The sequence below is a fragment of the Myotis daubentonii genome, chromosome 1 (assembly GCF_963259705.1).
Source record: "Myotis daubentonii chromosome 1, mMyoDau2.1, whole genome shotgun sequence".
NCBI classification, from domain to species: Eukaryota; Metazoa; Chordata; class Mammalia; order Chiroptera; family Vespertilionidae; genus Myotis; species Myotis daubentonii.
In genome coordinates this window covers 59,386,965-59,400,755 of record NC_081840.1, presented here as the reverse complement: position 1 = coordinate 59,400,755, position 13,791 = coordinate 59,386,965, and the positions used below count along the sequence as shown (strand labels likewise).

The 13,791-nt window shown below is 43.3% G+C and overlaps 1 protein-coding gene across 2 annotated transcripts in view; it reads left to right on the top strand.

The window, feature by feature from the left end:
• Positions 1–13,791, top strand: part of GALK2 (galactokinase 2) — a 159,960-nt gene that overhangs the window by 93,376 nt on the left and 52,793 nt on the right. For both annotated transcript variants that reach the window (XM_059701948.1, XM_059701940.1), the window contains exons 6-7: positions 3,587–3,685; positions 6,366–6,518. In XM_059701948.1, the coding sequence (XP_059557931.1) occupies positions 3,587–3,685; positions 6,366–6,518 (252 nt within the window). The remainder of the gene's footprint in view (positions 1–3,586; positions 3,686–6,365; positions 6,519–13,791) is intronic.

Below are 13,791 nucleotides of genomic sequence, written 5' to 3'. Positions count from 1 at the left end.
ATAGTAATTGACTCATAGTTAGTGCTAAGTAAATCTTACCTACTAAAACTATTATTATTAACTAGAGGCCTGGTGCACAAAATTTGTGCACTCGGGATGGGGGGATCCCTCAGCCCAGCCTGCACCCTCTTGCAGTCCAGGAGCCCTCAGGGGATGTCCAATTGCTGGCTTAGGGAGGCTCCCACCACTGCTGCTGCGCTTGCCAGCCATGAGCCCAGCTTTTGGCTGAACGGTGCTCCCCCTGTGGGAGTGCACTGACCACCAAGGGGCAGCTCTCCTACATCCCCTGAGGGGTCCCGGATTGCAAGAGGGTGTAGGCCAGGCCGAGGGACCCTACCGGTGCACGATTGGGGCTAGGGAGAGACACAGGAGGTTGGCCAGCCAGGGAGGGGCCGTGGGAGGGCTCCAGGGAGTGTCCGGCCCGTCTTGCTCAGTCCCAATGGGCTGGACCCCAGCAGCAAGCTAACCTACTGGTCAGAACATCTGCCCCCTTGTGGTCAGTGCACATCATAGCGAGAGTTTGAGTGGCCTTAATGTATCATTAGCATATTATGCTTTGATTGGTTGAACGGACCACTGGACGACTGGACACAGAATATTAGACTTTTATTATATAGGATAGTACATGAAGAAATGGAAACTTTTATGAAAAAATTAAGAATGAAAAAATTAAGAAATGTATTTAAGGTAACACAACTAATTGGGCTTTAACCAAGATTTGGAAGCACTGGATATTGGTTTCTTTTCTCTGTATTTACTGCTGAATTCCTCATGCATTCTGGGGGGACTGGAAAACAAGTCATCGTTCTTCTTCCAACTTCCGTATTTTCATCTTGTTTCCTCACACTTAGGACTCTGGGTATTGTCTGTCCAGTCATGAACTCTGTTAGAATTTACCATGAGAGGTAGTAAGGCCATAGGGATGTGTATAGCCCTGCAGGTGGTGGGGACTTGACAGAGATTTTGGGGACTTTGGGGCCCTCTGAATTCTTCCTACATAGATAGTCTGAAAAATTAACCTCCTAATTCTATTAAAGTATTCAGTTATTGCCATACATCAAAAATTTAAAAAAAGTGAGAATAAATACTTCTTAATGCTTTAGTTTTTTTTCCTCTTAAGAGGGAGAATACTTAAATTTTGGTGACCTCATTTGTCATTTTAAATTCCTTTGAGGTAGTGGAAATAAAGGTACTATTATCTTCATTTGTGGGGAGAAGTAATTGAAGTTCAGTGTGAAAAGAATACCGGCTTTGGAGTCAGGCAGATGGGATTCAATTGCTGGCTCCTCCATTTTCTGTTATATTTCCAAGTTCCATTGTCCTCATCTGTATAATAAGGATAAGCAGAGTGTTGTTTGGAGCCTCAAGGATGTAATGCTTACAAAAGGGATAAGGAGTATGTAAGTGTGGCTATCATTGTGGTTGTGTGGGGATGACTTTTCACACTGGTCCAGGGTCACCCTTAGGTGGGAACTCATGTCTGGTCATTCCTCATTGAATGCTGTGCAAACTTCTACACTGGAGTTGTTTCTTTACATTTTAAAATCCAAGTGTTTTAACCTTTTGATTATTAATTTATTTTTAATGTGCCTGTTACAGAGAGGTTTTGTATTCAGCTGGCCACATGCAATGCCCATTATGTCAAAATCCCAAATTTACCTTGTTTCACGAGGCAGAGTTAATGTTAGTGAATCCACATGACCAACAAGGAATATAACACAGAATCCGTCAGGTGGTGTTTGGGCAGCTTTCTCAGAAAGCGAAAACAGCATGTTTATTCTGAATTACTATGTGGTCAGCATTGTGTGAAGTAGGGGATACAAAAGAAACACTTTCTTTATTTGTCTCTTACAGGACTGACAGTGTTTTGGGGCAAACTGATGTGATTGAAACCTAACATGATTAAAGAACAATAATAAACGCTATTTGATCCAGTCATATTAAGTGGGTTCTGATCTGGGCACTGCATGGGCTCATAGATTGGTGGATCAAGAGATAAGAACACCCATACTTCAAGCTGGTTTGATAAACGAGAATAAGGTTTACAGGGTGCAGGAGAGAGGTTATGTGGTGTGTGTGTGTGTGTGCATTTGGGTGGTGCTTGAGTTGATCCTGATGGCTAGTGGGGGATGCTGGACAGAGGAATACTGAGCGAGGAGGACAGAAAATCACATTTAAAAAGTCACTGAGACACGAGAGAGCCTGGGGATGATGAAGAACAGCATTTGCTCAGTATTCCTGATGGCCTGAAATTAGGGTTTATGGGTTTAGTGGTGGGAGAACGGGCTGGAGAAATGAGCAAGGGATACATCATTGAAGACCTTGTGTCCCATGCTGAGAAGGCTGAGCATGAAGGCATTGGCAACCAAGCAGGCAAGAGATGATCATAGCAGTGTTTCAGAATGACCACTCTAGGAGGATCTTCCAGCAAAACAGGTGAGAAGTAGGGCCTGAATCAATTCTTAGAAGAAAGAGAAAATGAATAAATATAAAATAGTAGAGTGAGTAAATAGGTATGCTCATTGTAAGCATTGTAGGAGTTTAGAGAAAGGGGATGCTATAGTGGGAACAATATTTGAGGGACACTCTCATGGAGGCAGATTTGAGTGCCAGCCCAGTGACTTGCCTATAGTAGATAGCCAATAAGCTGGGTATTGAATGGCAGTAAGATTTATATGAGAGAAAGACATAATGTGTGAAATGGTCAAGGAGACAAATCTAACTGGAAAAGAGTGGTACATATACTAGTATACACATTGATTGTATATTTTTGGAAGACTTTGAAATGCCAGGTTAAGGAGTTTAAATTTAATCAATAAGAAGCCACTGAAGATACTTAAACAGATATTTTGATATACTAGAAATGTGTTCATATTTTGGGCCTCTTCATCTTGGTTGAAGATGTGTTTAGTGAAATGACACTAATTCTGATTCTTACATTTAATGGAAACGCCACAGAGACAGAATTAATTTAGATTGGGAAATAGTCAGATGACCCCACTTTGGCTGTGGGGAGACTGTGGAATAGTTCATTGTAGGGAGACAAAGGGCACTGAGGCAGAAATGAATCAGTGCACATAGGAGATTTTTGATGATACCAGTCTAGAGAGGGATGGAACAAATAGGAAGATGGGAGAAAGTGCTTGCCCTGTGGAGTCTTTTAAGGGTAGTAAATACACGGTAGTAAATGCACAGTCACTATCTCCATCCCATACCAGGCACACAGTGCTCCAGGCAACTACTATCAATTGCTCACAGTTGGCACTGGAATTCAAACCTATCTGTCATGTCTATAATAAGAAATGAATGCTATGCCCTGGCTGGTGTGGCTCAGTTGATTGAGCATAGTCACATGCACTGAGAGGTTGCCAGTTTGATTCCTGGTCAGGGCACATACCTGGGGTTGTGGGCTCAATCCCCAGTAGGGGCTCTGCAGGAGGCAGCCGATCAGTGTTTCTCATTGATGTTTCTCTCTCCCGCTCTCCATTCCTGTCTCTTGGAAATACATTACAATTTTTAAAAAAGCAATGAGTGAGAAATAGATTATGATTGTACTCATGATGCAAATCAATTTTTATTTTTCCAGGTGGAACTTGCGGAAATCTGCGCCAAGAGTGAGCGGTATATTGGCACCGAAGGAGGAGGGATGGACCAGTCCATATCATTTCTTGCAGAAGAAGGAACTGTAGGTGGCATTGAGCTATTTGGAAATATCAGCTAGGGAAAGCTCACACAGAGAGGAAGGTTATGAGATCCCTAGCATGCTCGATTTTGGGCAGTCTATTCTATTAGACTCCATTGTAGCATGGTTTTCTCCTCTCCTTTGTAATTCAAGGCTACCACCAGTTCACCTATTCTGTTTCATGTTGATCACCTTTCCTTTAAGCTTCCAGGCTCATCCCTCAAGTCTGTTTTTCTCTTGTGTTTAGGTGGTTTTTTTTCTTCCTCCTAATTCATTGTTAGGATGATTTCTCAATTCCCTAGTTGTTGAGATCTCTTTTCCCTCTCTCGTCCTAAATCACTTCATCTCATGGCATTTCCTAATCTCTTGTTGGTTTTAAACCCAAATGTTAGTTTTCTTACCACATATATTCACAACCCCTCTTTTTACAATTTACTCTTTGGTATCATTTTTCTCTGTCAACATTTTTGGGGTTTCAGCGGTGGGGAAAAGAATGTTGACAGTAAGCCAGGAATGAATTCCTTAGCTAGATACCACTTCCCCCTGGCTATCAACTCCTTAGACAGAGCACAAGTTTTGGGTTGCTGGTCATAAAGTGCCCATTTCCAAAGTAGAAGCAGTCATTTTTTTTTTAGTTTCTTTTTATTTTATTTTATTTTATTTATTGATTAAGTTATTACATATGTGTCCTTATCACCCCATTGTCCCCCATGCCCCCTCCCCCCACTCATGCCCTCACCCCCCTGTTGTCTGTGTCCATTGGTTAGGCTTATATGCATGCATACAAGTCCTTTGGTTGATCTCTCCCTCTTACCCCCTCCTTCCTTCTGAGGTTTGATGGTCTGATCAATGCTTCTCTGTCTCTGGATCTGTTTTTGTTCATCAGTTTATGTTGTTCATTATATTCCACAGATGAGTGAGATCATGTGATATTTATCTTTCTATGACTGGCTTATTTCGCTTAGCATAATGCTCTCCAGTTCCATCCATGCTGTTGCAAATGGCAAGAATTCCTTCTTTTTTACCGCAGTGTAGTATTCCATTGTGTAGATGTGCCACAGTTTTTTAATCCACCCATCTGCTGATGGGCACGTAGGCTGTTTCCAAATCTTAGCTATTGGTGGATTGTGCCGCTATGAACATAGAGGGGTGCATATATCCTTTCTGATTGGTGTTTCTAGTTTCTTGGGATATATTCCTAGAAGTGGGATCACTGGGTCAAATGGGAGTTCCATTTTTAGTATTTTGAAGAAACTCCATACTGTTCTCCACAGTGGCTGCACCAGTCTGCATTCCCACCAGCAGTGCACAAGGGGTCCTTTTTCTCCACATCCTCGCTAGCATTTGTCATTTGTTGATTTGTTTATGATAGCCATTCTGACAGGTGTGAGATGGTACTGCATTGTTGTTTTGATTTGTATCTCTTGGATGATTAGTGACTTTGAGCATGTTTTCATGTCTCTTGGCCTTCCTTACATCTTCTTTTGAAAAGTATCTATTTAGGTCCCTTGCCCATTTTTTGATTGGGTTTTTTATCTTCCTTTTGTTAAGTTGTATGAGTTCCCTGTAAATGTTGGAGATTAAATCCTTATTGGTGATAACTTTGGCAAATAAGTTTTCCCATGCAGTGGGCTTTCTTGTTGTTTTGTTGATGGTTTCCTTTGTTGTGCAAAAGCTTTTTATTTTGATGTTGTCCCATTTGTTTATTTTTCTCTTTAGTTTCCATTGCCCTAGGAGCTGTATCAGTGAAGAAATTGTTTCTGCATATGTCTGAGATTTTGCTGCCTATGGATTCCTCTAGTATTTTTATGGTTTCCCGTCTTATGTTTAAGTCCTTTATCCATTTGAAGCAGACATTTCTTTAAAATATTTTCTTAGTTTTTCATCAGATTCCTACAGGCTTGGCTATTTTCCCAGAATACCTGGATTTTTTCTTATTAAGAATATTTGTTGCTGATTCCCCTAAGCCAAATACATGAGGCATGAGGAAATTTGGTTTAATGCTAAGAAAATACTCTGGGTGTTTTGGATGAGACCTGACAAGCAGACATGATGGCACGAGTCCTGATGTTAATGTAAGTTAGATGTAGATCTGAAAAAAGTCCCAATTCTTTGGGCTTGCAAAGCACTTTACAATCTGACTCCTGCTTTACCCCTCGTATCTACCCTTTCACCATGCCTCCCCCTTCAAACTCTAAGCTTCAGCTAATTTTCAGTTTCCGAAGCTCTATGAACACCTCAGGGTGTTTTTCCACCTCTGAGCTTGCTTATGCTTTTCCTGCACCTTGACATCCTATTTGGGTAAAGACATCATCTGCCTGTCCTACTCTTGCTCATCCTCTAAGACTTAGTTTAGATTTCCCTTTTTTCAAGTGAGCCCGCTCTAGGCTATATCTGATCAGGTGTTTTAAGTATGTGTCTGTATAGCACCCTGACCTTTACAACCATTGTAACACAACCTGGAAGTGTACTTGTCTACTTGACTGCCTTTCCCACTAGGTTGGAAGCTCTATGAGGGCAGGGACAGTGTCTGTCTTATTCACTGTTGTATCTTCTATGCCTAGTACAGTAACTGGAAGTCAACAAATAATACTTGAATGGTAAATGCATTTTTAGGAAAAAATTTACTGAGATAAATAAGTGCATAAATGGTTAAACATTTTCTGAAATTTTCTTCCAATAGGCCAAGTTGATAGAATTTAGCCCTCTGAGGGCAACTGATGTGAAACTCCCCAGTGGAGCAGTGTTTGTGATTGCCAACAGTTGTGTGGAAATGAATAAGGCAGCAACCTCCCATTTCAACATCAGGGTGATGGAGTGTCGGCTGGCTGCAAAGGTATGAACTTGGCAAACTATTGACCATTAAAGTAAGCTTTCTCTGGTTCTTATTTTCTTTGTTCTCTATTACTTTATCTCTTTAACTAAAATCAGGGAAACATTCTGACTGCAGCAACATTCTAATTCAGCGGTCCTCAAACTTTTTAAATAGGGGGCCAGTTCACTGTCCCTCAGACCGCTGGAGGGCCGGACTATAGCTTAAAAAAAAACTATGAACAAATTCTTATGCACACTGCACATATCTTATTTTGAAGTAAAAAAAAAAAAGGGGGGGAACAAATACAATATTTGTATTTGCATGTGGTCCTTGGGCCGTAGTTTGAGGACCCCTGTTCTAATTGAAGGACATTGGGTTTAGAGCAATCTTCTAAACTTAGGAGATAAATAAGCCTATAGGTGTGCCCTGCAACCTCTAGCTATTGAGAAATATATGAACTTCACAATTGAGTCTTTAGAGTAGGACTGGGGAAAAGAGGACAGCTTATGTATGTGAAGCACAGGCCATGGATTCAGTTTTTGTGTGGAGAAAGCTAGTTGGAAGTGATTGATGGGAAGTGACCATAGCTGATTTTGTTTCCAGAACAAAAGTGATGGCAGCCTCAATCCTTGGTCCTCCTACATGTACCATTTTGTACTGGGCCATCACTGGTTACTCTAAAAATATAGGCTTGGTACAACCCTCCCTGTGCCCAGAAGATTCCTACATGTCTACTGGGAAAACACAAACCACAAGGGAGTCCTGCCAGTTCTTTCTTCCACATTTTAGAAGACCCTTGCCAGCCCAGCCTTAAATCTACTGAGGAAGTATTCATTGAATACTTGTTGATATACAAAACGATCCAGAACATAAGACTAGAGAGAGTAAAGAATTAAAGTTATGAGGATAAAAAAAATCCCTTCGTAAATTATATTAATGTCTAACCACTATGCTGTACACCTGAAACGAACATAAAATAATACTGAATGCCAACTGCAATTGAAAAAAAGAGAGAAAAAGATAAATAGGAAACGATTAGTATGTGATCAGGTGGTATATAACCAGTTGCCACAAATTAAATGTTATGGAGGATCCAGCAAAGCTCATGATATGACTAAAAAGTGAAGAGAACTGAGGCTGGGAGCTGGGTAGTGGCATCTGGGTCAGGAGCTCCACTGTGCTTTCTCCTAATCATTCTTCAAATAGTGGTTAGAATGATGGTTTAGAAATTTAAATCTGATCAGGCAATTCCCCTACTTAGCACCTTTCAAAAGCTTTGCATTTCATTGGAATAAAATAAAGTCCTCATCACCACCTGGAGAGCCCTGCAGGATCCAAGGCCTGTGTACCTTGTCCTCTTCCCCTCTCAGCACCTGTACTCCACTGCACTCTAGCCTGAGTGACTTTGCACATGCCCAGAACACTCCTCCCCTCTTTGAAGGCTCAGCCCACATGTCCCTCAAGGAAGCCTTCCTTGACTTCCTTATTCCCAGACTAAGGTAGGGGTCCTTTTGTATTTGACATCTCAGTAACATTACTATCACAACTGTTTAATGTCTGCCTCCTTTTTCTGATTTGATTTTACCTGAAAACTAAGACTGTGTCCATCTAATATCCCTAATGCCTGGCATAGTGCTTAGGCTAAAGTAGGCACAGGGTAAACATCCTATCTAATAAAAGAGAAACATGGTAATTAGCCATACCTCCACTACCCTTCCCATAGGCTAATCAGGGAAATATGCAAATTAACTGCCAGCCAAGATGGTGGCCCGCAGCCAGGCAGCTTGAAGCAAACATGAGGCTTGCTTGCTTCAGTGACGGAGGACTCCAACGTTCCCCGCCTGCTGCTGCCGGCCTCTGAGCTGGCAGTTTGAAACATTGTTACAAATATAGAAGCTAAACAAAACCCCAGAAACCTGCTTTCAGCCAGCCGGGATCTCAGAGCCGGAGTTTAAACAGTGTTTCGATTATAGAACCCAAACAAACCAGATACCTGCTTTCAGCAGCGGAGGCCTAAGAGCTGGAGCCAAGCCTCAGAGCTAAAGCTGGCCCAGAATAAAAAGAAAAAAAAAGAAAAAAAGGAGCGGTTGGGAGCTTCAGTCACCCACCAGGCTGAAAACAGCCCTCAGCCCCGCACCCAGACTGGCCAGGCACCCCCGTGGGGACCTCCACCCTGAAGGGTGTGTGACCAGCTGCAAATAGCCATCATCCCCTCATCCAGGCTGGCCAGGCACCCCAGTGGGGACCCCCACCATGATCCAGGAAACCCTTCAGGGCAAACCAACCGGCCCCAACCCGTGCACCAGGCCTCTATCCTATATAGTAAGAGGGTAATATGCCTCCCAGCACTGGGATCAGCGGAGCCGCGAGGCCTCCCAGCACCAGGATCAGCGTGACAGGGGGCAGCGCCCAAATCCCCTGATCACCCTGCAGCTCTGTGTGTGACAGTGGGCGGGGCCACAACCTCCCTATCTGCCCTGCTCTGTTCGGGACAGGAGAAGGCACCCCAACCCCCTGATCAGCCCTGCTCTGTGCCTGATAGGGGGGAGCTCCCCAACCCCCTGATCACCCTGTGGCTCTGTGTGTGACAAGGTGCGGCGCCCCACCCCCCTGATTGGCCCTGCTCTGTGTGTGACAGGGTGTGGCACCCCAACGTCCCCTCCCCCCCAAGGGCCCTGCTCTGTGTTTGACGGGGTAGAGCCATAACCTCCCCATCGGCCCTGCCCTGAGTATGAGAGTGGCGGCGCCCCAACCCCCTGATCAGCCCTGCTCTGTGGGTGATAGAGGGCGGCTGCCCAACCGCCCCCCACGGGCCCTGCTCTGTGTGTGACGGGGTAGAGCCATCACCTCCCCATCGGCCCTGCCCTGAGTGTGACAGGGTGTGGCACCCCAACCCCCTGATCCGCCCTGCTCTGTGTGTGACAGGGGGCGGTGCCCCAACTCCCCTATCGGCCCTACTCTGTGAGTGACAGGGGGGAGCTCCTCAACCCCCTGATGGGCCCTGCTCTGTGTGTGACAGGGGGAGCTCCCCAACCCCCTGATCGACCCTGCTCTGTGCATGACAGGGTACGGAGCCCCAACCCCCCTGATTGGCCCTGCTCTGTGTGTGACAGGGGGTGGCGCCGCAACTTCCCCATCGACCCTGCCTTGAGTGTGACAGGGGGCGGTGCCCCAATCCCCCAATCGGCCCTACCCTGAGCGTGACTGAGGGTGGCATCGCAACCTCCCGGTCCACCCTGCTCTGTGCATGACAGGGGATGGTGCCCCAACTCCCCAATCAGCCCTGCTCTGAGCCCTACCAGGGGCTGCACCTAGGGTTTGGGCCTGCCCTCTGCCACCTGGAAGCAGGCCTAAGCCAGCAGGTGGTCATCCCCTGAGGGGTCCCAGACTGCGAGAGGGCACAGGCCGGGCAGAGGGGCTCCCCCTCACCTCCAAGTGCACAAATTTTTGTTCACCGGGCCTCTAGTCCTATATAATAAAAGCCTAACATGCTAAGTGTCTGGTTGTCCAGTTGACCGTTCAACCAATCAAAGCGTAATATGCTAATGATATGCTAAGGCTGCTCAACTGCTTGCTATGACATGCACTGACCACCAGGTGGCAGAAAGTCGACCGGTCGACCAGTAGCTATGATGTGTACTGACCACCAGGGAGTAGATGCTCCAACCAGTAGGTTAGCTTGCTGCTGGGGTCCGGCCAATCGGGACTGAGCGAGATGGGCTGGACATGCCCTGGAGCCCTACCACAGTCCTTCCCTGGCTTGACAACCTCCCACGTCCCTCCCCAGCCCCTGTCGTGCACCAGTGGGGTCTCTCTTCCTGGCCTGTGCCCTCTCGCAATCTGGGACCCCTTGGGGGATGTTGGAGAGCTGGTTTGGCCTGATCCCGCAGGCCAGACTGAGGGACCCCACTGGTGCACAAATCTGTGCACCGGGCCTCTAGTTTGTTAAATAAATGAGTGACTACTGCCTGTGTGCCTGCCCTGTCATATTTATTTTGCTCAAGTTTACACTTTTTTACAAGTGCATATTGTATGCCCAGCATTGGGCTAGCTACCATGGAGATGTGTAGGGTGTAGTTCCCCCTTTTAATTGACTTACCCCTTCACCTTTACTCCCACCCCCTAAAGTTGTGGTGAGGTTGAGGAGAGTAGAGATATGATGAACCAGAAAAAATGAGAGATTTATTTTTTCCTGGAAAGTTTTGGGGTTAAACATTTTTTTTAAAATCATGATTTAAATTTTAAAAATTTGGAATTTACTCATTCAGATAATTTCTAAAAATTATATAAAACAAATGTCTCAATATGAGACTTTCACAGTATTTAATCAGATATATATGAGATGAAGTAGTACGGAAAACTTCAATATCAAGGCTTTAGTGTTAGTGGCCTTTTTTGTTGTTTAGGACAAGCTTCCTCTTTCAGGAGATGGAAGAAATTAGTGTGTTATTTGTTTGAGTGCTTATTCTTGTTGACTTCTGATTTTGAGGTCGATGAGTAAGTGTTGCCTTCCTGAGGAGACCTCAGACATACACAACATTGTTTTCAGAGTTTATCACGAAATTGGATATCCTCTACAAGATCCATACGTGAGTTAAAACAGGGATGAGATGTGTGAAATGGATTCATGTCGTGGATAGTCTCTTTCAAAGATTCAACAAGAAAGTGAGGAATAAAATTTTGAGACTGAATCTCTGTAGTGAAAGTTGTCAGGAGGGGAGGAATGTCTTTTTGGAGTTAGCTATAAAAAGCACATCTCTTTTGAAAGTAGCAGCTGAAAACCTTACTTACTTCCCTGTAGAACCACCTGTTCTGGAGGGTACCTTCTGAGTGTGACTGTACAATTCCATACGTGTTTTAAAGCGACTCTGGCCAGCAAAATTGGCATCTGATTTTTTTTTTTTTTTTTTGCCACATATTCCTCACAGTTAGTACAGATAAAACATTGTTTTCAATACTCTGAGCTTTTCTCTTTTTTAAAATATGGAAGAAAGAAAAGTGACTTTATTAAGATGGAGAATGTTTTCTAAATCATGTTGCTGCAGATCACTAGAATCCAAGGTTACATATAAAAGGGAAATAAAGATAAAATTGCTGATATGGGCTACACACATAGCTATTGATGGTAAGATTATGTTTTTGCCTACGAATATGAACCAGAATTCTGCTACACATATTGTCCTTGCAATATGGCTCCATTTTCCATTTTCAGTAGCATGTGAGTGAATATAATTTTTGTTTGGAAATGGTCTCATTGAATCAGGAAATAAAATCCCATGTTAAAAAGGAAAAGAAGCTTGTTTTAATCTGCATAAACTTTTTGTTTTCAGACAATAAAATGAGGTGTCAGTGGAGAAATTACTAATCAGGATAATTTTGAAAATGAGACTGATTAGATAAAGCTCCACATGCCAAAATTGTACTGAGTAATATTTTTCTTCTCCCTCTCTAAACCCCTATTTTGAAAATGAGTACCTTTTGTATCTTAGTACAGGGAAGTACACTAAATCAATAAAGATGAGTTTTCTTTGTTTTACTTCAATATTGATAGTTTCTACTATTCTTTTTAAAATTTTATTTAAGTTTAGTTAATATACAATATTATATTAGTTACTTTAGTCTCAAGTGTATAATATAGTGATTTGACATTTTTACATCTTATAATGTGCTTACCCAACTAATTCTAGTAATCATCTGTCACTGTGCAAATTTATCACATGTTATTGGGCATATTCCCCTCCACCCTTGTCATCCATCCTCTAACCCCTCCTTTCTGGTAGCCATCCTTTTGGTCTCTGTCTTCTATTCTTAAGATTCCTTTCTCTCCCTCTCTCTCTTTCCCCCTTCTCCCTTTCCAGCAGCTTCCCAAAACTAATTGATGTAGATTCATTAAAAATCAGAGTCATGTAGAGCCATTGAACTAAAATTAAAAACATTTCAAAGCAAACTCAATAGAGATTTATAATTATTACTTGCGTAAATGATACTTTTAAGTGAAGCACATTTTTATGTTCTTAAATTAACAAAGTGGCCAGAAATCTTTAATGAGCACAAATTTTTTTTGTATTTTACATGTATTCAGTGGCTTAAAATTTTCCAGAAATGTTTTATGTTTATAAAAGAGAGTAACCCTTAATTATATTGAGGAATAAAATGTGTGATGCCAATAATAAATATTATGGGAAATCAAAAAGGAAAGAGAAATTTTACTATTGCTTTTTGCATAGCCTGTGCTCCTTGTGGCAACATGTGAAGCAATGGAGGAGAGAGTTTCATGTGGTCCTTTGACACTTTAAGGGAAATTCACAGCATGATTCTTTACAGAGCCTGTTTGGTCAGGGGCCACCACACACCCAGTTTTTTAGCTCCTGCCATTTAGTGGTCAATATGGAACTTATTCTCTGTCTGGTGAAAGAATGAGAAGTGGGCATAATATTTTCAGGGCTTTGGCAGTTTCCTTGAATTTGAGTGAGAACAAACCTAATACCCAAGAATGTGGCCAGTTTCGCTGAGACTGTTGATTCAGTTGAGCGCACTCTGCCAAGACTCTAGTGTGGAGTATTCCTAGAATGGCGAGCCCAGGCTGGAGGGCAGAGGACGCATACTTTGGGGAACAGGGTTGATGCGTGTAGTGGAACCAGGTTGTGGCAGAGCCTTCAGTGCTGTGCTAAGGGTCACACAGCCTGGTCCTGGAAGCAGTGGGAGCCACTAATGTCGTTAGCAAGGTATTTTAGAAATATTAGTCTGGCAGCAGGATCTTTGCCTTGGTTGAAGAGAAGTGGGTCTGAACATGTCAGTGAGGATGGGATAAAAAGGCTCTGTGATTGGGTGTCTGTCTTCCTTTTGGCATAAACACTATTGTTTGGAGGCAGTTTCCCCTGACCACCCTCCCCACTTCCGTTGTGTTAAATGACCTTTTCTATGCTCTGACCACATTCTGTATTTTTCTGTTTTAGCAGCTTATCACAATTGGATTAAATTCTTCACTGTGCAATTGTTAAACATCTGTGTCCTTGGGTAGACTGAGCTCTGTGAGGTCAGGAGCCATGAGTGCCTTACTCACTGCTGTCTGTCCAGGACCTGCAAAGTAGATGCTCAGTAACACTCATTGCATGCAGATGCACAGGAGTGAAGGCAAAGTGTTGAGTCAATAGGCTGCCATCTTAAGCTGAGATGATGGATGGAAAGCATAGGGCTGCCACTGATAGGTTTGGAGAAGATAGGATGGAAGGTGACTGGAAAGTGGGAGGGTATGAAATTTCCTCATGGAATTTTCTTATGAATGGCTAGAAAT